General features: G+C 43.0%; 1 protein-coding gene across 1 annotated transcript in view; it reads left to right on the top strand.

The window, feature by feature from the left end:
- The window catches only part of LOC145351927 (semaphorin-4B-like), a 72,453-nt gene that overhangs the window by 8,240 nt on the left and 39,472 nt on the right, over window positions 1–24,741 (top strand). The window contains exons 2-4 of the mRNA XM_080201716.1: window positions 14,094–14,251; window positions 22,981–23,040; window positions 24,526–24,624. Of these exons, the coding sequence (XP_080057842.1) occupies window positions 14,094–14,251; window positions 22,981–23,040; window positions 24,526–24,624 (317 nt within the window). The remainder of the gene's footprint in view (window positions 1–14,093; window positions 14,252–22,980; window positions 23,041–24,525; window positions 24,625–24,741) is intronic.

Genomic DNA, 24,741 nt, shown 5'->3' with positions numbered 1-24,741 from the left:
AGAATCTATGTAGCAGTCAGTGGCTTGGTGTCATGCAAAACACCTCGCTTGTCTTCTGAAATGTGAAGGGTTACCAGTACAAGTTTTTAACTTGCTTTCAGTGAGGTGAGGGGATTTTGTTTAGTGGCCACTGTTTAGAACTGAAGATCATTTTTTCCTGTTGTATTGGACTCTCAGCTTAGTTTGTCCCCTTGGGTTGAGCGAGCTGCCATATAGGGTCTCGACTTTACCTTCAGCTTCTTCATTTTCGTATCATCACCTTGAGCAATTTGTCATAGGTCTATGAAGCTATGATGTTCCATGTAGCACCAGTATCTATCTGACACTTCGCATTAACTTGATGCTCTCTTTCTGCAGTCATCATTCCAATAATCACAACCACTTTTTTTTACCCTGTTCTAGGGTTTAGAGTGATTGATCAGAATCATCCTCCAACATCTCTCCAGCAACATCTTTATGTCTTTCTTTTCTTTCCAGTAAAATACTTGAATCGAAGTGGTTCAACTTCCTGCAATTAGAGCACCGCTTTCCCCATGCTGGATATGCTTCCACGTGTGAGCTTCCCCATTGGATTTACATCCAGTACCCAGCCTTGAGCTTTCTGCTGGTCTCTCTTTAAATTGTCCTTCATTTTAGTCATTGACTTATGTTTGGAAGTCTTGGATGCCATTAATGTAAAAGCTCATTAGTCTTCCATCAATAGTGTTGATTTGCCCTCTCAGAACTTCTACGGATGTCACAGCTTTCTTGAAAGAAAGGCTCTCGTCCCTCAGCAGACATGTTCTCACAGCAGGATCTCTTGTTGCCAAGACGGTCCTATCTTTTTTTTTGATCTTTCATGTGACATGGGCATTGCTGGCTGACCAGCATTTATTGCCCATCCCTGGTTGCCCTTGAACTGATTGGCTTGCTAGGCCATTTCAGAAGGCAGTTGAAAGTTAATCACATTGCTGTGGCTCTGGAGTCACATGTAGACAGAGCGGGTAAGAGCGGCGGACTTCCTTCCCTAAAGGACATTAGTGAACTGGGTAGGTTTTTCCAACAATCAACAATGATTTCATAGTCATCAGTGGATTCTTAATTGCAGATACTTTTATTGAATTCGAGTTCCACCATCTGCCGTGGGCAGGATTCAGACCCAGGTCCCCAGAACATTAGCTGCGTTTCTGAATTAATGGTCTAATGGTAGTACCACTAAGCCATCACTTCCCCTGTGATGAGATCATCCTTTAGTTGCCTAGACTCTCAAGATGCAGCTAAATGTCTCAGTGCATTCACGAACTGATCTCCCTCTCCTCCAGCTTTCTTTCTTGAGAGTGAGGTTCTCTGCTTTCAGCAGATAAGTTCTCAGAGCAGGATCTCTTGTTCCCAAGGCAGCTCTATCTGTGATGAGATCAATCCTTAAGTTGCTCAAACTCTAGATGTCTCAGTGCATTCATTGACTGATAACCTTCCCCTCCTGAATTCCAGTGTTAAGCACATAGCATTTAGAAATTACGTTAGCAGTGTTCAATCTTCCAGAATTTCACACATATCTTGCATTTCTGTTCCTCAATGAGGCCCAAGGTGCAATGCATCTTGTAGCATTTCTTCCCCATCATTGATAACAGATATGTCCATTTATTCAGCTTACTTGTTCAACTTTATGACAATCTCATAATATTGCCAATGAGACTGGAAGAATTGACAAATCCACCTCAAATCTCTCATCATGCTCACAGGAGCCAGTATTGGAATATTCAAAGCCATAATGACTTACCCATCTGTCAATGTCCCGTACAAAGTTGCAGCCGGGAGTTTTATCAACTCCGTTGCCATGTTTCATGTCTACTGGCTCTGTCAAAATTCACTCAATCTTAGATACACACTTTTGATACTTTGTTCTATGTGGCATGCAAAATGGCGACTGCCCTAAAACCTTTATTTACATACAATCACACCAAAGATCACATGAGTGTTGCAAGCCATGTGGTAAAAGGAGTAATAATAGATCTCTAAGCACAAAGCCCCAGACAGTTACAGTTGTTTCACTTGATCTCAGTTTTCAATAATATGATCCACATACTTTATGGAATATATGCAGGGCTTTATTTGTATGCAATGTTTAATTTTTTTGCCTGTCTTGGGTAGCCTTTAAACTTGGTAGATTTTAATATATGTGTGGGCTTAATAACATATTATTTCAGAATCCTGTAATTACATAACTTTTTTCTTTGGGGAGCAGACGCTGATGATTTGTGTTTAGGACTCGGGCTTACCAGGATTGCCTCAAAATTTTCATGGGATTGACAGTGCACACAGTGGCATGGTGGTGTAGAAGTTAGCCCTGCCTTACCGTGCTAGGGACCTGGGTTCAATTCCCAGGGTGTCTGTCTGTGTGAAGTTTGCACATTCTGCCCATTTCTGCATGGGTTTCCTCCAGGTGCTCCAGTTTCCTCCCACACTCCAAAGATGTGTGGGTTAAGTGGATTGGCCATGCTAAATTGCTCCTTATTGTCAGGTGGACTAGCTAGGGTAAATATGTGGGGTTAATGGAATAGGGCCTGTGTGGGATTGTTGTTGGAGCAGGCTCGATGGGCCTAATAGCCTCTTTATGTACTGTAGGAATTCTATGATTCCAAATCACTGCTGGAAAGCAATCGTATGAAGGATTATTGGTGTAATAAAATGTCTCAAAACACCAGGTTAAAGTCCAACAGCTTTATTTGGCAGCACAAGCTTTCAGCGTCTCGCTCCTTCATCAGGTGAGTGAGGATTTATGTTCACAAACAGGGCATATTAAAGACACAAACTCAAATTACGAGATAATGGTTGGAATACAAGTCTTTACAGGTAATCAAGTCTTAAAGGTACAAACAATATGAGTGGAGAGAGGGTTAAGCACAGGTTAAAGAGATGTGAATTGTCTCCAGCCAGAACAGTTAGTGAGATTTTGCGAGCCCAGGCAAGTCATGGGGGTTACAGATAGTGTGACATGAACCCAAGATCCCATTTGAGGCCGTCCTCTTGGCTATCAGTTTCTGCTCAGCGACTCTGCGTGATCGTGTGTCGTGAAGACTGTCTTGGAGATTGCTTACCCGAAGATCAGAGGCTGAATCCCTGTGACCGCTGAAGTGTTCCCCGGCTAGAAGGGAACACTCCTGCCTGGTGATTGTCGAGCGGCATTCATTCATCCATTGTCGTAGTGTCTGCATTGTCTCCCCAATGTACCATGCCTTGGGACATCCTTTCCTGTTGCATATCAGGTAGACAACACTGGCTGAGTCATAAGAGTTTGTACTGTGTACCTGATGGATGGTGTTCTCATGTGAGACGATGATATTGGTGTCAATGATCAGGCACATCTCGCAGAGGTTGCTGTGACAGGGTTGTGTGATGTCGTAGTCACTGCTCTCCTAAAGGCTGGATAGTTTGGTGCAGACAACGGTCTGTTTGAGGTGGTGCAGATGTTTGAAGGCAAGAAGTGGGGGTGTGGGGATGGCTTTGGCGAGATGTTTGTCTTCGTAGATGAAATGTTGAAGGCTCTGGAGAAGATGTCATAGCTTCTCCGCTCTGGGGATCTGATTACCTGTAAAGACTCACATTCCAACCATTATCTTGTAAATTGAGTTTGTGTCCTTATATGCCCTGTTTGTGAACACAAGTCCTCAGTCACTTGATGAAGGAGCAGGGCTCCAAAAGCTTGTGCTACCAAATAAACCTGTTGGACTTTAACCTGGTGTTGTGAGGCTTCTTACTGCGCTTACCCCAATCCAATGCTGGCATCTCCACATCATTGTTGGTGCAAGCCAGTATTGTCCCAGAGTATTGTAGTGCATTCAACCACTTCTATATCCTGTGTTCCTGTAATTGAGTGTATGTAACATAAATTATATGAAGATGCTTGGTTATGTTGGATTTGGTAAATGTATGAAAATAAATGCAGAGACTGGTTGAAAATCTGAATGCAAAAGATCACTGCATACTGGATCAGAGTCGACAAGTTTGCCATTTTCCAGCTTCCTAAACAGTACTGTTGCCTGTAAATTACAATTGGTTCTCTTGCTCCCAATATTCCTGCTTTGATACGTGTCTGGAATGGTCCTCCACCACTTTTTGACATGTTCCAGTTGTTGTCAGTTACCCAAAAGTGAACTGCCAACAAAGGTTGTAAATTTATAAAGTTCTATACACTATTGAAATCCTGCAGTAAGGTAAAATCAGCTCCAGAAGAAAAGATAATCCCAGAAATAATTCAAAATCCCTAAAATGTAATGCATTGTAGAACTGTAATGCATTCAGCTTCCTTGTTTGTTCCTGATTATTTTTACTTTCTGTAAGCAGTTTATGTAAAATATTCACCAAAGAGAATAAAGCTGTAATGTAGATGCCATTATGAACATTTTTATTTAAACAATTACCTGTTCTAAATCACTTTGAGAGTGGCAATGGGTCTCCTATTTTGGCTGTTGTGGAAATTGAGGCTGTGGTTCTCCTGCAGGGTGTTAGAACAAAGAACAAAGGAAATTACAGCACAGGAACAGGTCCTTGGGCCCTCCAAGCCTGCACTGACCATGCTGCCTGAATTAATTAAAACCCCCACCCCTCTGGGGACCATATCCCTCTATTCCCATCCTATTCACGTATTTGTTGAGACATCCCTTGAAAGTCACTACCGTATCTGCTTTCACTAACTCCCCCGGCAACGAGTTCCAGGCACCTACTACTGTCTGTGTAAAAAAATCTGCCTCGTACATCTCCTTTTAAACCTTGCCCCTTGCACCTTAAACCTGTGCCCCCTAGTAATTGACTCTTCCACCTGGGAAAAAGCTTAGGTCGGGAGTTCCCAGGATTTTGACCCAGAAACAATGAAGGCACCGTGATATATATACAATGTGTGTGACTTAGAGCAGTGGTTTAAGAGCCTGGTGTTCACATGACATTGCACTCTTGTGATAGAGTTGTATTAGATGTGAATGTATTTAAGTTTGTTCCACCAGCATGGAGGAGAGTAGTAAGAAGGGTGAAGTGGACGTAGTCCATGGATAACTGATTATGAAGGTAGATCTGCAGAGAGAACTGATGTTGACCTCCAGTGCTGATTTGGCAAGAAATTTCCCTCTGCTGAAGTTGGCCACTGGTCTTATTGATAAACTATTTACAATCACAGACCCTACATAGAGATTAACCCATCGAAAAAAAATATCTAAATCTGATTTGTTTTAACTTACATGAGTGAATAGGAACCATAACACAAAATTCAATCTCTAAATCCAATTACAGTCCCTTCCCCAATTCTCCCTAAATGCCAAATTGACTACAACTTTTTAATTAGAAACTGACACCCACTTTTTAATTACTGTGGATGCTGGAATATGAAACCAAAAGAGAAAATGCTAGAAAATCTCAGCAGGTCAGGCAGCATCTGTAAGGAGAGAAAAGAGCTGACGTTTTGAGTCCAGATGACCCTTTGACAAAACTTTGTTCAAACATTTTCTCTTATTGACCCATTTCTCAATGGTTAGGGAACTAATCTGTGTGTCTACTTTTGTCATGATGTGGAAATGCTGGCGTTGGATTGGGGTAGACACAGTAAGAAGTCTCACAACACCAGCTTAAAGTCCAACAGGTTTATTTGGTAGCAAATGCCGCTAGCTTTCGGACCGCTACTCTTTCGTCAGATGAGTGGGAGTTTTGTTCACAAACAGGACATATAAACAGCCAAACTCAATTTACAGAATAATGATTGGAATGCGAGTCTTTACAGCTAATCAAGTCTTAAAGGTACAAAGAACAAAGAACAACCCAGCACGGGAAACAGGCCCTTCGGCCCAACGAGCCCGCGCCACCACATCTTCCTACACCTACCCTGCCCTGTGTGTATGTGAATGGAACCCCTAATGTAGCCAGATTCAGGGGAGAATAGTGTCAATTTGGTACACCAATCAGCACAATGTGAGTGGAGAGAGCATGAAGCACAAGTTAAAAAGATGTGTATTGTCTCCAAGCAGGATAGTTGGTGAGATTTTGCAAGTCCAGGTAAGTCGTGGGGTTATAGACAGTGTGACGTGAACCCCCAAGATTCTAGCTGAGGCTTTCCTCATTTCGCTGAGCAGAGACTGATAGCCGAGTTCCGCACACATGAGAATGGCCTCAACTGGGATCTTGGGTTCATGTCACGCTATCTGTAACCCCCACAACTTGCCTGGACTTGCAAATTCTCACAAGCTGTCCCGTCTGGAGACAATACACATCTCTTTAACCTGTGCTTAATGCTCTCTCTCCACTCACATTGTCTGTACCTTTAAGACTTGATTAGCTGTAAAAACTTGTATTCCTGTCATTATTCTGTAAACTAAATTTGTGTCTTTAATATGCCCTGTTTGTGAACAGAACTCCCACTCACCTGACGAAGAAGCAGCGCTTCGAAAACTAGTGGTGTTTGCTATCAAATAAACCTGTTGGACTTTAACCTGGTGTTGTGAGACTTCTTACTGTCTTCACCAGGTCATCAGGCAAGACTGTTCTCTTCCTGTTGACGAACACTTCAGCGGTCATGGGCATTCGGCCTCTGATCTTTGGGTAAGTGTTTTCCAAGGTTGCCTTCGTGACACACGACAGCGCAGAGTCGCTGAGCAGAGACTGATAGCCAAAAGGGATGGCCTCAACCGGGATCTTCGGTCACACTATCTGTAAGCCCCATCATTTGCCTGGGCTTGCAAAATCTCACCAACTGTCCTGGCTTAGAGACAGTACACATCTCTTTAACCTGTGTTTAACCTTCTCTCCACTCACATTGTCAGTTCTTTTAAGACTTGATTAGCTGTAAAGACTTGCATTCTAATCTGTAAATTGAGTGTGTGTCTTTATATGCCCTGTTTGTGAACAGAACTCCCACTCACCTGGCGAAGGAACAGCGCTCCGAAACGTAGTGGCATTTGCTACCAAATAAACCTGTTGATTTTATCCTGGTTTTGTGAGACTTCTTACTGTCTTCTTTTGTGACTGAGCTCCAGTTGCAAAATACTAGATTAGACTGGGTTGTGGGTTTTGTCTGCTGGACGAGCTGGTGTTCCGTATTCAAGCAGCTCCAAGCTGTTGATCTAGTTTGGCTGCATTCCAATCTTTCAAAATCTTAGATGTCTGCAATTGCACGGTATTTCACTTTGGGTAATAATTTTCCCAGTATCAAGTGTTTTGATTGTTATTTTGTTTTGTATGTGATGTACAATTAGTGAGATGTCTGGAAGAAGACTTTTGACTTGGATAAAAAAAATGCCAAGTTGAGAAATGAGAACAGAGTGTTAATATACATAATCATGGAGGTAGTTACACAGGAAGTGTAGATGCTGAACAGTTTGCTGAATATCACAATGTACCAACCCAGTAACAACAGCAAATGTAATGCAGAAATGACAAGCAAAGCTAAAAGAGGAGCTATTGTGTAGGGGAAATGTGAGATTGTGCGTTTTGACAATCAGAATAGAAATGTAGAAGTACTGGTTTGCAATAACTGATGAGCAGGAACTAACAATAATGAAGATTTATTGATATCATTGAGCAGTTTTTGCACGTGTGCGCCTGTCCTTGCTCAGGGTAGAACTCCTGCGCTCCCAATACGTGACTCCTTTCGTATCCCCATCATCCCACAAGACCACGCAATCTGCGAAGAACTGTGGGATTATACATCTTAGCAATAAGAATAGAAAAGTGGAATTTTCTTTAAAAGGCATGAAACATAGAAATGTTAATGTCAGAAGAAGGTGGATGCAATCATGCATGGACACAAAGTTGGCTTGCAGATACAGAAAACAATTAGGAAGGCAAAAGACATGTTGACCTTTATTTCAGGAGGATTGGAATGCAAGATTAAAAATGTCAAAGGTGATGAGGCCACACTGGGAATGCTGTGTGCAGTTATGGTCTACATATCTATGTTGGTAACAGTGCAGCAAAGGTTCACAAGATTGCACCTTGCGATGAGGGGTTTACCTTTTGATGAGAGGCTGAGTAAATTGGGTCTATATTCTCTGATGTTTTGAAAATGAGAGGTGACCTCATTGAAACATACAAGATTCTAAAGGGGCTTGTGAAGACACTGTTTCTAGATTCCCCCCTCCCGGGGAAACAAAGGGCATGTTTTTCAGGTAAGGGGCCCCTGTTTTGGGACTGCAATGAGGATAAATCTCTTCACTAAAAGGCTGGTGAATCTTTGGAATTCTCTGTCTTGGAGGGTTGTAGATCACTTGACATTTAAGGCTGAGATAGACAGATTCTTGGTCTCTCTGGTTGGGGGAGGAAGATGGGAAAGAGTACAGTTAATGCAGAAGGGCAATCATGATTGCATTGAATGGCGGAGGTAAGTTATTTCTGGCTGTGCTTCAAAGAAAACCATGATAACTTGGGTGGTTTGCAGTAAAACATTAAGTCAAAAGAAACACGACAAACTCATCGAGTAAGAGCTTGAGTTTGTGTAAGCAGAAAGCATTCTTTTAATCAGCTGAATTTTAATCAGATCAATCTGGACTGGGATTATTCAAATAAGCTGGAGTCTGAATTTGTAATTATGAGAAAGGATTGTTTTTTGACCCATGAATTAGTGATACTAAGATATCTGGAAATAGGAATGGTAATTTATCTAGATACCTTAGCTGACTGCAGCCATAGCATTATTGATTTAGTGCATTCAACTTTGCGTGTGCATATATAAAGCTGTCATATTTAACGTGGCTATTTCTTGCCTTCCCTATTTATTGCCTTCAGAGCAAGTGGATTTGAATATAGGAATACAGATGTTTTGCAGTAATTTTAGGGCATTGGTAAGGCCATACCTGGAGAATTTGTGCTGAGGAAGGATGTTCTTGCTATAAAGGGAGTGCAGCAAATGTGTACCAGGCTGATTCTTAGGATGGCAGGACTGTTATATGAGGAGAGATTAAATTGGTTAGGACTATATACATTGGGGTTTAGAAGAGTGAGAGGGGATCTCATAAATACGTATAAAATTCTAACAGAATTAGACGGGGTAGACTCAGAAAGAATGTTTCCTATGGTGGGGGAGTTCAGAATCAGGGGTCATAATTTGAGATAAGGGGTAAGTAAGCCTTTTAGGACTGAGGTGAGGAGAAATTTATTCACCCAGAGGGGTGTGAATCTGTGGATTCACTACCACAGAAAGAGATTGAGGCCAAAAGCTTATGTGATTTCAAGAAGGAATTTGATAGAGTTCTTGATGCTAAAGGGATATGGAGGGAAGGGGGTGGAATCGGGATATTGATTTTGATGATCAGCCATGATCATAATGGCGGAGCGGGCTTGAAGGGCTGAATGGCCTAATCCTGCTTTTAGTTTCTAAATATGTTTCTACCACCCTTCAGGTCTCACACATGCAAATTTCTGTTTGACTTTCAGATTGAGTTAAAAATTTACATTACAGTTGGGAACAAGATCTTGGCTAATATAATGTCCTTTGTTTCAGAGATCCTTGTAAACATATGTAGAAATGATAATATTATGTCCAGCCAGTCTGTGACTGTGTTTACTCATCATACAAACAACTAGCTCCAGTTTCATTTATCCAGCCTGCTCCTATAACCTTACATAGTCTTTTCCTTCATCCAGTTCTTCAAGCCAAGATTGAACATTGACATTTGCCTCAACCTCCTGAAAAATAATTTTACAGCCTCACAATGCGGTGTGAAAAGTTTGCTGTTACCCTCTGTTATAAATATATTACATCTAACTGTGTATCTGCGCTCTCATTCCAGATCCCTCATCCATTGAAAACATTCTGCTTTTTTCCACTCCCTCTCATCTTTTCGTAACTTTAAACTCCTGCCATATGGCCTGTTGCAATACCCAGAATGCAGCCTTGGCAGAGCAATTATGTAAGTTTTCCTATTTCACTGAAACGAAAACAGACAATTTCAAACTATATCGTTAACGGCTGAGCAGCCAAAAGTAGCTGTAAAGAGACTGCAACCTGCTTATTGAGGAGCTACGTTCAGACTGACTAACTGCACCACCCAGTCCCTCAAGTTCCCTGTCTGAAATGGATTCAGAGCTTAAACAGGAGTTCAAATAACTGCTTTCCCCAGAGTCCCACTAGAGATCAGAGCTGTATTCTCTGTCTGATCCAGAGTTCTATCCATTTCCCTCAGGACCTTTGATGTGCTGTTCCTCCCAGTAATTGCACAAGTAACTGTTCAGTTACCTTGCCTGCCACAGCTGTATTTCAAATGCAGCAGACTTGACAAACACCCAAAGAAAAATCTGACACTTTCCATTACATATTGTCTCTTAAAATTCTTCAGCCAAAGCTACAATCGTGTATGATATACAAAAGATGTGGGTAAAAGTTCAACTTGAACACATGTTTGTCTGATGTCAGTGAGAGTTCTGGCAAGAACGTGAATCCTATAACATAATGAATGCATGTGTAAACAGTGATGTGGAGATGCTGGTGTTGGACTGGGTAAACACAGTAAGAAGTCTCACAACACCAGGTTAAAGTCCAATAGGTTTATTTGGTAGCACAAGCCACTAGTTTTCAGAGCGCTGCTCCTTCATCAGGTGAATGGGAGTCTGTTCACAAACAGGGCATATAAAGCCACAAACTCAATTTACAAAATAATGGTTAGAATGTGAGTCTTTGCAGGTAATCAAGTCTTAAAGGTTCAGACAATGTGAGTGGAGAGATGGTTAAACACAGGTTAAAGAGATGTGTATTGTCTCCAGCCAGGACAGTTAGTGAGATTTTGCGAGCCCAGGCAAGTCATGGGGGTTACAGATAGTGTGACATGAACCCAAGATCCTGGTTGAGGCTGTCCTCATGTGAGCGGAACTTTCAATCATTCTCAGCAACTCTGCATTGTCATGGGTCGTGAAGGCTGCCTTGGAGAACGCTTACCCAAAGATCAGAGGCTGAACGCCCATGACCACCAAAGTGTTCGCCAACAGGAAGAGAACACTCTTGCCTGGTGATTGTCGAGCGGTGTTCATTCATCCATTATCGTAGCGTCTGCGTGGTTTCCCCAATGTACCATGCCCCGGGACATCCTTTCTTGTAGCGTATCAGTAAACAACGTTGGCCGAGTTGCAAGAGTATATACCATGTATCTGGTGGATGGTGTTCTCACGTGAGATGATGATATCCATGGCGATGATCCGGCACGTCTTGCAGAGGTTGCTATGGCAGGGTTATGTGGTGTTGTGGTCACTGTTCTCCTGAAGGCTGGGTAGTTTGCTGCACTCTGAGGTTGTGCGGTTGCTTGAAGGCAAGAAGTGGGGGTGTGGGGCTGGACTTGGTGAGATGTTCGTCTTCATCAATGACATGTTGAAGGCTCCGGAGAAGATGTCGTAGCTTCTCCACTCTGGGAAGTACTAGACAACAAAAGGTACTCTGTCCACTGTGTCCCGTGTTCGTCTTCTGAGGAGATCGGTGCAGTTTTTCACTGTGGTGCATTGGAACTGTCAATCGATGAGTTGAGCGCCATATCCTGTTCTTATGAGGGCATTTTTCAGCATATGGAGGTGTTTGTTGTGATCCTCCTCATCTGAGCAGATCCTTTGTATATGGAGGGCTTGTCTATAGGGGATGGCTTCTTTAGCATGTTTAGGGTGGAAGCTGGAGAAGTGGAGCATTGTGAGGTTATCTGTGGGCTTGTGGTACAGTGAAGTGCTGAGGTGACCGTCCTTGCTGGAGATGCGTGTGTCCAAGATTCCGGAGAATAGTCTCCGGATAACCTGACGATTTTCACGATAACCTCATGATGCTCCACTTCTCCAGCTTCCACCCTGAACGTGTTAATGACGCCATCCCCTATGGGCAAGCCCTGACTCTTTCCATTACATATTGTCTCTTATTTACACAAGGTTATGTGGTTCCCAAGGAATTGCCACATCTGTCATTGATATTTTAAAGAGCCTGGAAAACAATGAATGAATCTCCCACACTTTGAACACTACAGCGGGATTCACTGTGAAAATCAGTGGGCCCCCTGAGGAGGCCAGCAGCATACTGCTGAGCGGGCCACTGCGAGAGCAGAGATAGGCACATGCACAGTGGCCACACACTGCAGGCCTCCTGACCAGCCCCACAATCCCGCATTGCTGCCCCTCTGACCCCCTCCCCTCCCTTACTCCCCCGATCGCTGGCCTCCTGGACCTCTCCAGGCAAGCCCTGGTGTCTTCCCCACCCGGCCAGGTGGCAACTCCCTTACCCCTGACTTTCTGGGAGGGACCTCACTGGCCTTTGTTCCCTCCAGTGGGGTTAGCTGCCTGTTCTCCTTTAGTGGAGAGCTGTTGTAAACCCTGATGAAGGGAAGCACTCCTGGGGGGAGAGGGGGGAGGTGTTAGAAGGTAGCAGGCCTGGACACTTCAGTCCTGGGCCCACTAACAAAATGGAAGTAGGGATTTCAATGTATAAATCAGCTCCACACTGGAAATCAGCGTGGAGCCGATTACTCCAAAAGCCTTGGAGCCAGAGATGCGCGGAGCCCATGGCGCCCAGCAGGGAGCCCACTATGCGGCCTTCACTGATACCTCCTGGCCTGTTGCTAGACCAGCACAACGGGCTGCTAGGAGAATCTCCCCCAATACGTGTGTCTATATTTTTACTGTATTCAATGCACCAGCATCCTCAATAAATAATTTGTTAGATTTTTGCTATCATTTCTCGTGATCTAAGTCTTGAGTGGAAAGTAACTATGCGTCATTGCCTGTGATCAGAACACAGTCCTCTCCAAACTCTCAAGAAATGAATAAATGATATTCACACATTCCATCTATTTCTCATTGTTGCCTTTGGCCTGCTTCACAAAGCATTCCTGTTCAGTAAAGTCGAAAGCTGTTTTAACTCATCATGTTCTGGTCTCACAAACAGCCCAAGACATTGAAGTTCACAGCTGGTATGAGCCCACCTTCCCACTCCATTGACATGGGTGGCACAGTGGTTAGCTCTGCTGCCTCATAGCACCAGGGACCTGGATTAAATTCCAGCCTTGGGTCATTGCCTGTGTGGAATTTGCACGTTCTCCCTGTGTCTGCATGAGTTCCTTCAGCTTGTACTAGAGTCGGACACTTTAGGAAATTTCAAATAGTTATTGGATAGGCACATGGAGCACACCAGAATGATAGGGAGTGGGATAGTTTAATCTTGGGTTTGGACACAGTTCGGCACAACATTAAGGGCCTGTACTGTGCTGTACTGTTCTATGTTCTGTGCTCCGGATTCCTCCCACGGTCCAAAGATGTGTGGGTTAGGTGGATTGGCCATGCTAAATTGATCCTAGTGTCAGGGGATTAGCAGGGTAAATGTGTGGGATTATGGGAGTAGAGCCTGGGTGGGATTATGGTTGGTGCAGACTCGATGGACCCAATTAGCCTCCTTCTGCAGTGTAGGGATTCTATGACTACTATTTTTAATCTAGTTAGTTATAAGGTATATACTTTGTGTGTGCTATGGGAAGTGCATGCATATAGTTACACATGGACAATGTACCTACTGTAACTACAGATATTCATATGTTCCTTCACCTAGTGTAGCACAGGAGAAATGCGGCACGGTGGCACAGTGGTCAGCACTGCTGCCTCATAGCGCCAGGGACCCAAGTTTGATTCCCAACTTACGTCACTGTTTGTGCAAAGTCTGCACATTCTTCCTGTGTCTGCATGAGTTTCCCTTGGGTGCTCTGGTTTTCTCCCACAGTCCGGATGACATGCTGGTTAGGTGCATTAACAACGCTAAATTCTCTCTGTGTACTCAAATAGGTGCCGGAGTGTGGCGACTAGGGGATTTTCACATTAATTTAATTGCAGTGTTAATGTAAGCCTACATGTGACACTAATAAATAACATTTTAAAAGTGTTTGTTTTTAAATGGGTAATGTGGATATAGTATGTGTGTGTTTTTGTCTAAACTTCTTTTATTGCATTCAATTAAAGACTATTGTCAAATTGTTCACAATTTCACATTTTAGAGATTTTCACTCTTTTTACACAGATACACCAGGTACAGCAGCACTAGCTGAAAGGTAGCTCTCTTGGAAATTTTAATTAAAAAAGGTTGTACAGGAAAGGAATTACTCTCAAGACCTTTTCTCTTCGTCCTGCAGACCTCCATGCACCCATAATCGAACGCTTCTCCAAGGAGCATGTATCTGATTACCGGACATTCCTGCTGGGAAGTAGGGAAAACACGTTGTATGTGGGAGCCAAAGGCAATGTGTTTGCTCTTAGCCTTACCACAGTTACCCAAGAAGTTAAGGCAGCGGTGAGTAAGCTGTGGATCTTGATCATCTTGTATCTGTTGGAATGGAAGGGATTCCACACTTGTCGAAATTTCAGTCAATTGTGGGGTCAGTAAATTAGCTTGACTGATGTATTTGTAATTTTCACTTGAATCCATCAATTTGTTCACCAGCTCAGCGTTGGGAGAGATTTAAGAGACATATCACTTGGCCAGTAATTCTGAGATCCAGGCCAATGGTCTGAGGGCACGGAGTTCAAAGCTAGTCATGGCAGCTGGTGGAATTTGAATTTGATTGATAAATTTGGAATATAAAGTTAGCCTCAGTGATGGAGACCATGAAGTTATCATTGATTGCTGTGAAAAAAATCTATTAGTTCACTAATACCTTTTAGGGAAGGAAATCTGCCATCCTTACCTGACCTGGCCTAGATGTGACTTCAGACCCACAGTAATCTGAAATCACCTAGCAAGCCACTCATTCAAAGGCAGTTAGGGATGAGAACATAAGAACATAAGAAATAGGAGCAGGAGTAGGCCATCTAGCCCTTCGAGCCTGCCCCGCCATTTAGTAAGATCATGGCCGATCTGAAGTGGATCAGTTCCACTTTCCCGCTTTCTCCCCATAGCCCTTAATTCCCCTGTCTATCAGAAATCTATCCACCCCTGACTTAAATATATTCAACGAGGTAGCCTCCACCACTTCAACGGGCAGAGAATTCCAGAGATTCACCACCCTTTGAGTGAAGAAGTTCCTCCTGAACAGATGGGCAACAGATGCTGGCCTTGCCAGTGATGCAACACCCCATGAAAGAACAAAGAAAGCCCCTGGCTCCTACCAATTAGTCCTTTAATGAGCACTAAAGACTGTGTGGGAAATAAAATCTCACCAGATCCATTTTTTCAGTTATTTGCCAGTGGTTACTCACTAGAATGTCACCATGAAGTCCCAAGGAAGGATTGGTCAATTTGTATGGTGGAGTTGGGGGTTAACTTTCATTAGCGGTTAAATGTGAAAACAGAAGCTGCAAGGTAATAATCTCTGGATCATTAGCTGAACCGAGAATACATTTGAGCAGGGTAAGTAAGATTAGGGAGATGAATGCATGATTCAAAGATTGGTGTGGAAGAAGTAGCTTTACAGGGACTGGCACAAGGACTGGGGAAAGTGGAAGCTGTGTGTTGGGATGGTCTTCACTTGTACCGTACTGGGAGCAGTGTTCTGGCGAGTTGTATAGCTGGGGAAGTGGAAAAGGCTTAAGGAATTAGGAAAATGGGAGTGTGGTAAATGAAAGGGAAACAGTGAGGTAATAGAAGGGTGTAGTAGAATGTGGCAGGAACAGATAGAGTATTCAGACTGAACAGCAGATAAGGCCAGAGATTGCACTTTGTGGCACCGCAGGAACTAATGGGACTGCCAGCCAGTTGGATTGGCTAACAGCTCCAGAGGGTGGAACTTCCACCCCACTGAGGGATGGAAGTCCCTCTTGGCCCTTATTAATCTGCCCCATTATGCTTTATTGTCCTCCATGTTTGAGTGCGTCCAGCATTTGTGTCAAAATGGATGAGTTGTTTGCGCAGATAGAAAAAAAATGTATGATCTGGCAGCCATTACAACATAAGAAGTCTCACAACACCAGGTTAAAGTCCAACCAGTTTATTTGATAGTAATCACACAAGCTTTTGGAAACAGTGTTCCTTCATCAGGTGTGTGGAAGGTTCTGATCAGAGAAGGGCATTTAAAGTCACACACAGTTTACAGAATACTGATTAGAATGCAAGTCTTTACAGCTGACCTGCTATTCAACTCTTAAAGATGCAGACGTTGTGAGTGGACAATGTGCAGACAATGTGAACCATTACAACAACATGGCTGCAGGGTGACCAAGGCTGGGACCTTAATATTAAAGAGTATTTGACATTTTGAAGAGACAGGAAGCTAGGAATAGCTGGTGGGATGGTTCTATTAATTAAATTATATTAGTAAAATAGTGAGAGATTACCTTAGCTTGAATGCACATAAGATCGAATTAGGGTAAAGAAAAGAAACAGGAAAGATAAGAGGTCACTTATGAGAGCAATTTATAGACCTCCTAATGGCAGTTACACTTTAGGACAAGAATAAATAAATGGGGCATGCAAGAGAGATACTGTAATAATGTGTGACTTTAATTTCTTTTTGTTTTTATTCCAGTTCAATCCAATCAAGTCCAAATCAGAGTCTCAACAAGTTGAGACATTCCTGATCCAACCTGACAAGACAGGGCTCTCACCTCCTGCCTTGGGTTTGATCTACATGATCCAAGCTGATTGGAGTAGGAATAGCTCCTCCTCCAAGGCTTGGATCTCATTTGCATCTTAGCCAAAAGGCCAAGATGCTGCTTTTAAAAATTGCTTCAAATGAAGTTGAAATGTAACCTAATGACTTCAACCAAGCGCAACATGTCGATACTACACTTGATCTTAGCTAAAAGGGCAAGAAGTGACTTTAATCTACATGTAGAATGGGAGAATCACATTGGCAAATGGAGCCAGGAAAATGAGTTCATAGTGTGTAATCAGGGCAATTTCTTAATGCAGTGCATTCTAGAGCCAACCAGGGTGTTAGATCTGGCGATATGCAATGTGACAGGATTAACCAATGACCTCAAGGTAAAGAATCTACTGAGTGACAGAGAACAAAACATGAAGGAATTTCACATTCAGTTTGAAAGAGAGAAGTGTGTGTCTAAGACTAATGTTTTATACTTAAATAAAGGTAACTATAGGGAATGAAGGAATAGCTGGCTAAAGTAAACCTGGAAACTAGATTAAAAAGTAGAAAATTAGAAATGCAGTGGCAGATTTTTGAGGAGATGGTTAATAATGCTCAGCAAGGATTTATCTCAATGAGAAGGGAAGTGTCACTGAGAAGGATACATCATTTGTTGCTAAATATGGAAGTTAAAGGTTGTGTCAAAAATGAAAGAAACACTAAGAAGTAAAGAATGACAAAAATAGTAGAGGAAGAAAGTAGAGTATGAGTGAAAGCTAGCAATTAATCTAAAAAGGATAGTAAGAATTTATTTTACAAATATTTAAATGGGAGAATAATAACTAAAGCTAGTCTTGGTCCTTTATGAATCTGGGCAATTAATGATGGAAGACAAGGAAATGGCAGAGGTGTTGAACAGCATTTTCTTTTTGTCTTCATTGTAGAAGATTTAAATAACTTCCCAAACTGTAACTGGAAGAATCACATCAAGATCAGTGTTGGGTGCTCAGCAATTTACAATCTACATCAATGTCTTGGATGAAAAGACTGAATGTATGGTAGCTAGATTTACTGATGACACCAAGATGAGCAGGAAAGTAAATTGCCAAGAAGAGATAAAGGGTCTGCAAAGGGACGTAGACAGATTGAGTAAATGGGCATAAACATCGCCTCTCATTCTTCCAAATAATGTTGAAAAATGTCCACTTTGGGGGGAATGAGTAGGAATGTATTGTATTATTTAAATGGAGAAAGACTGCAGAACTTGGTGGTACAGAGGGATCTGGGTATCCTGACACAGGAATCATAAAAAGTTAGCATGCAGGTTCAGCAAGTGATGAGAAGAACAAATGTTATGTTATTATTTACTACATAGCAAATGGATGCATAAGTAAGGAAGTTTTACTGCAGCTATACAGGACCTTAGTGAGACCACATCTGGGGTAATATATAGAGTTTTGTTCCGAAGAACTACTTGAAGAAGAATGTATTATTTTCGAAATAGTTCAGAGAAGGTTTACTCGACTCATTCCTGGGAAGAAGGGCTTATCTTAAAAAAAATTGAACAGGTTATGCATATACCCATTGAAGCTTGGAAGAATGAGAGGCGATGTCCATAAGATTAAGGACTTGATACTGGTTTACAGAAGCATGTTTCCTCTTGTGTGGGAGACTAGAACTAAAGGGCAGAGTTTAAGAATAAAAGATGGTTTCTTTTAAGAAAGTTAGGATTTTTTCTCTCATAACATGTGAAATTCTCTATCCCAGAAAGCAGTGAAGGTTGGGCCATTGAAATTATTCAAGGCTAAGTTAAGTAGTTTTTAATAGACAATGAAGTCAGAGGTTATGGGGGTTTAGACAGGAAAATGGAGTTGAGACCACAATCAGATCATCTATGATCTTATCAAATGGCAGAGTCAAATGACCTACTCTTGCTCCTAAGTATCTATGTTTGTGTCTTAGTCTTTAGAGCTCCTGAGAGCAGTGGGGGTAGAGCTCTTGTGCGGGACTTTACAGCCTCGCTCAAATGAAACTGGTAATTCCTGCCCAAGGTCAACAGACATTTCCGTTGTCCGCCCTCGCCCGTTTTGATTCCATCGTGGGCGAGGCAGTAGATTTCCAGGGCTTGTATATATTTAAGGCTGATACAGATAGATTTTTGATTGGTAAGGGAATCTAGAATTCCGGGAAAGGGCAGGAAAATGGATGTGAGGAATGTCAGATCAGCCATGATCCTATTGAATGGTGGAGCAGGCTCGAGGGGCTAATGACTTACTCCTGTTCCTATTTCTTATGGTCTGACTATCTTGCATGGAGCAGTACTGAATCATGTCCCCAAGTAAGTCCATTGCTACAGCTTCTCTCTACCTTCAATGGAAGTAGAGTTAATTTAGAGACAACAGGGTTTGGACTTACTCTTGTTTTTATGCTCAGGCCTGTTACACTGTAGAGTCCTTTCAGGCAGCAGAGACAGAATGCTGTTGTCTCCCCAGCCACAGCTGGGTTAACTCAATCCCATGGTATTAAAAAACAAGCAGCCTTCAAACAATGTGTCTCTTTGTTCCTCCTTCACGTCTTTCTGAACCATCACCCTGTCTGTGAATTCTGGGTTATTATCATCTCCAAAAAGCAAAAAATAAGTAAGTGAGCTGTGTTCAAACAGTTGTGAGTCAGAAAGTAGGATCAATCCATCGCCTTAGAAAATTCATTGCTTTGAATTATAAAGGAATATGCTTCAGGCAAAAAGATCATTGTCCCAACCAGTCTATCCACCAGTTAACCTTTTACTGGTCCGTAAGTGATTGCCGATATCATTTGCAAAATGTAAAGGGGGGATGTAATGCCTAGTCATATTATCTCTAGACTATTAATCCAGAAACTCAGCTAATATTCTGAGGACTTGGGTTCGAATCCAGCCACGGCAGATGGTGGGATTTGAATTCAATTTTTAAAAAATCAGGAATCAAGAATTTACTAATGACCATGAATCGATTGTAGGGGAAAACTCACCTGGTTCACTAATGTCCATTACAGAAGGAAATCTGGCGTCCTTCCCTGGTCTGGCTTATATGTGACTTCACAGCCACAGCATTGTGATTGACTCTCAACTGCCCTCCAAAGGCAACAGGTCAGCCAGTGACACCCATTTCCCACAAATAAATTTTTAAAAATCTTTTAGGATCTCCAGGACCAAGAAGATTTCCTTTTGGTAACATTTTTGGCATAGGAAGATCTTCCAATGGTATTGATTTTCTCGTGCTGCGTATGCTGGTGATCTTCTTGCTAAATAATTTCTCTCTGCAATTCCACATTTATCTCAAATTTCTGTATCTTGGGACAAAGCTCCTAATTTTTGGAATTTACAAATGACAGGAAAAATGAATCTGTTTCTATGGAAATCAATGGCACAATAGAAGGCCATTTTTCTCACCATATCCATGCCATCTCTTTTATTTAGAGGATTATTTAAGATGTGCAGGTTAGGTGGATTGGCCGTGCTAAATTACCCCTTAGTGTCAGGGGCAATTTAGGGTAAATGCATGGGGTAATGGGATTAGGGCCTGACAGGGATTGTGGTCGTTGCAGACTCGATGGGCCAAATAGCCTCCTTCTGCGCTGTAGGATTCTATGAATCTATGATTACAAAACTGATCCCATTACCCTACTTTCTCCTTGTGACATATATCTCCCTCTGCTTCAAGAGTTTTTGTTTCAAAGATGCAGTGGGACCTATCTAAATCCCCACTACTGCACCAAAGCATTCCATACTACAATTGTCCTTTATATTACTCTCAGCCTCTCTATTTTCTCGTGATCACTGACTTCCCTTGCAGTGACATAATATTTCAATATTAAACGCCTCATAGTTTTAATGCAGCTGTTGGCACTCGCAACTCTGGGTCTCGTAGTTCTGGCTTCAAGTCTAACTCAGGGCTTGAGGACAAAGATCAAGGTTGACAGTCCTGTGCGGCGCTGAGAGAGTGCTGCACTACTGGAAGTGCTGTCTTTCAGATAAGACGTTACACTGAGTTCCCATCTGCTTGGTTGAGTGAAGTGTATGGCACTGTTTTGAAGAGAAGTGGAGAATTATCCCTCATATCTTGGCCAGTATTTATCCCTCAAACAACATCACAAAGAAACAGATGATCTGTTGGTTATTACCGCTGAGGTGACTCAATAGTAGCAGTGCAGGAGTCAATCCTGTGTCTAGAACTCTTCATAGAGATGACTTTGACAGATGCTGTTGGCTGGGCATTGCCAGTGGCTGGGTTGTCCAGCCCCTCCGCCAATCTCACACATTTACACCGAATCACATATAAGACAGTAGGCTAAGCAATGCATGTTACACTGACCATGGCCAGTCACATGAGATCATTCAACTGCTTGCCAGGTTTGAGATATGACCTCACACATGACCTCACTCACTGCCTGTGGCTGCAGCTCTCCCATTTGCCCTCACTGCAGGCCCCAAAGCCTGAGTGACTGAGGCCCATTGTGGTTAGCTGCACTCAGTTTCCAGGGCCTCCTGAATCCTCTGATTTATTGCACAAGTTGCTTTTCTGAGGTAACACAGTGGCATTATGCTTGTGAGAGACAAGCAACTTTGCTCCAGTTCCTGACTAACACAGGCGACGCCTACGCAACTCCACGCTACCACCCCACCCCACCCCCCCCCCCCCCCCCCCAACAATCTATGCTAGCATTCACAACTGTTGTCTTCTGGAGCCAACTCTAACCCCGTGTTAACTCACCACCTCATTAAGCCTGGTGAGCCTCTGAAATGATGTGGAAATGCCGGCGTTGGACTGGGGTAAACACAGTACGAAGTCTCACAACACCAGGTTAAAGTCCAACAGGTTTATTTTGGGGTTTGTCCCTTCGTCACCTGACGAAGGGGCAAACCCCGAAAGCTAGTGGCATTTACTACCAAATAAACCTGTCGGACTTTAACCTGGTGTTGTGAGACTTCTTACTAAGCCTCTGAAACCCAGTGCTTTGGTTGCAGTGTTTGCAAAACAGGAAACATTTGATTAATGCCCTATTGAACAGACTTAATTATCTTCCCACCACCCCTCAGTGTGAGGTCCTCCCTCCCTGCCTGTTGCCCATTGGAATATCTGGTGGTAACATGAAGGCTTCCATTCAGGCTTCCATTCCAATACTTTCATTGTGATATTCTGACTCCTCATGCCTCCCTGCCTGTTACAACAGGAAAATCCAACCCTGTGTCCCACTAAGGGCTTTACAGTTTGTTCAATAGGGCATTAATCAAATGTTCCCTGTTTTGCAAAAACTGCAACCAAAGCAGAGAATAGTGTTGATCGGACAGTGATTCAAGCCAGGAATCGAACTGTGGTCCCGGGCGCTGTGAAGCAGCAGTACTAATCACTTTGCCACCATGCTGTTAGGGTTAGGGGTTAGGGTTAGGGTTAGGGTTACTCTGCGTTAGGGTTAGGGGTTAGGGTTGGGATTAGGGTTATGTTAGGGTTACTCTGCATTAGGGTTAGGGGTTAGGGTTAGAGGTTAGGGTTGGGGTTGGGGTTAGGGTTAGGGTTAGAGACTCTGTGGAAGGTACCATGCTAGATCAAACTTGAAGCAGTTGTGGCATGATGAATAATGAGCAAGGCATCACTCACCGCGAAACTCGGACCACCCAAAAGCAGAAACTTTTACATTGGGCAGAATCCTTTCCGGTCCATCAGTGCGACTACAGGGGGTTTCCTGTCCTGAAATCCCACCTCCAGGGAGCTCCCAGCCAGTCAGCACATTCAGCAACACCACTGGGAACAGTGATGATTGGTATCCCAGCATTCAATCTACCCCCCCCTCCCCCCGTGTCACCATCACCATTCTGGAGCCACTCCTGCTAGCATCCAAATTGTAGCCATTAATTGACCACTTAAGGCCTCAGCTGGGGCGAGGGTGGCCTGCCCTGTCAGCTTTCCCCCCTCCTGACTTAACCTCTCCACCTGCCCAACCCCCCTTACAAAATTGCAGACAGATCAAGGTGGACAGAAATGCAATCAAGGACCAGTCAGAGAATTTCATGGGTCCCCCTGCTTGCAGATGTAACAGTGGGCACCCAACCCACTGTATAATTCTGCCCAATTCCCACGCCCCCCCCCCCCCCCACCCCAGCCCCTACATTGTCAGTGAATGCTCAACATTATTTATGTCTTATTTCTGTTTCACAGTACAGGTTTCAAGTGTAAATTCCTATCAGCTTACTTGTTAATGGAATGAAATGTGTTTTTTTTCCACTCATTTTCTTTTCTAATCACTTCTCAATAATGGTTTAATTTCACAAACATTCAGTTCACTGTGAAATTGAGCATAGTGCGTTACAAGCTATAGCATATGCTCAGTTCAGGTGTTCAGTTCATGTGCTCCAAAGTGGGACAGTTAGTAGGTCAGAGGGAAGGAATATGAGGCCTCTTATTTGCCTGTTATCTGACCCTCCTTGCATTCTTCAATTTACACCTATATGTTTCTTTGGCAGATCAAATGGGAAGTTTCTGAGGAGCAGAGAAAGGAGTGCACTGCGAAAGGCAAAACCAGGGTCTGTATTCCTGTATCTGTACATCTATGGGGTTTGACAGTAGTCCCAGCAGTATTCCTGGTGACAGTCAAGGAAGTGGCCAGATCAGGAGAAAGATGAGAGCAGAATCCTTGATAGGGAAAGAAGCCAACAGAGGATGAACTGGGGCCGGCAATGTTGGAAATGCTGAACAGGTCAGCAACTGTGGGGAGAGAGGAACAAAGTTATTTGTCAGGACAGTGACCTTTCATCCAAACCATTTTGAACAGATCCTCTGTCAAAAGGTAGCATCCATATTTCTGGGCCAAATGCTCTGAGTACAAGTCCCACTTCAGGACTTGAAGGCCACAGGATGGACGTTCATACTGAGGCCCAACAGGTTGATTATCAAAATCCTACCAATATGCTTGATTGCAGACAGAAAGAATGGGAGAGTCTCCTGGTCAGAAGGCAATGTCAAACCTCTGTGTTGCTTTGCCAAGCATAACCATGGACCAACGCAATGGAAGGCTATGGTCGCTAATGCCCCCTTAGGGCATTGTCCCTGAATGAGGAGGTGCATATCTCAGCTTGCTTTTTTTTATACACCTCTTAGATTCTAATTGTGTTTTGGGAGAGATGTAAGTGGTACAGAAAAAGCAACTGAGATATGCAGTAAGGATTGAAAGGAGCACGTAACATGGCTTTTTGAAGTTGTCGAAGGAGCAAGGCATCTTGCTCGGAAGTGCGAAATAATTTTAGCTATCTCTGGTCTGGAGGAGTTAGAAGCTCAATAAATGACTCAGCACGGTAGCACAGTGGTTAGTACTGCTGCCTCGGGTTCGATTCCCAGCTTGAGTCACTGTCTGAGTGGAGTCTGCACCTTCTCCATGTGTTTGCTTAGGTTTCTTCTAGGTGCTGTGGTTTCCTCCCACAGTCTGAAAGATGTGCTGGTTTGGTGCATTGGCCATGCTCAATTCTCCCTCAGTGTACCTGAACAGGCATTGGAGTGTGGTGACTAGAGGATTTTCATGATGTTAAGACTTAAACTCAATAAAGAATGAAAGAAACAATATGGAAATCCTAAAAAGAGAGAACAGCAGAGCAAAATAATAAAATGGAGAATAGCAGTGAGGCTGTAACAAACTAATTCTAGGGGAAATTGGAAAGGATCAGAGAGTGTGAACAGATACAGAACTTAACATTAAGTCACAGTGAGTCAGTAATAAATTGGACAAACAGAATGTTGAATTATTCTAGCACTAGGTCAGTTAAATCTAAATTGGAAAACGTCATACTAAAACTACCCAGTCCAGGTTGAGGCTGTGTCACGAGTACTCCCAGAGATGATGTAGAGAAGGTCACAAAGTTGAACCCCGAGATTAGATGTTGGGATGAGCCACTCTCTGAGATGCTCCCTTGTCAACGTCTGCTAGATAATGGCTCCAACTTCCTTTTGAGAAGGGATATTGGAGAAAGGCTGATGGAAGGGGATGGATGGAAATCACTTTGTTTCATGTCTTACAGGAAGAATGCAACAATTTCATCCGGGTCCTGCAGTACCTTAACGACACGCATATTTTCACATGTGGAACATTTGCCTTTAACCCAAAGTGCACCTACATAGTAAGAGAAATTCTCTTTTAATCACAGAGGCTTCAATATGACTGTGTGCTTCTCCTATGTATTTGAATTTTCATGTGTTTCCTTGAGAATAGCAGAAAAATAATTGTTTTCACAGAC

The sequence above is a fragment of the Carcharhinus amblyrhynchos genome, chromosome 13 (assembly GCF_965287045.1).
Source record: "Carcharhinus amblyrhynchos chromosome 13, sCarAmb.v2.hapA, whole genome shotgun sequence".
Taxonomy (NCBI): domain Eukaryota; kingdom Metazoa; phylum Chordata; class Chondrichthyes; order Carcharhiniformes; family Carcharhinidae; genus Carcharhinus; species Carcharhinus amblyrhynchos.
This window is presented reverse-complemented; position numbering and strand designations above follow the sequence as displayed.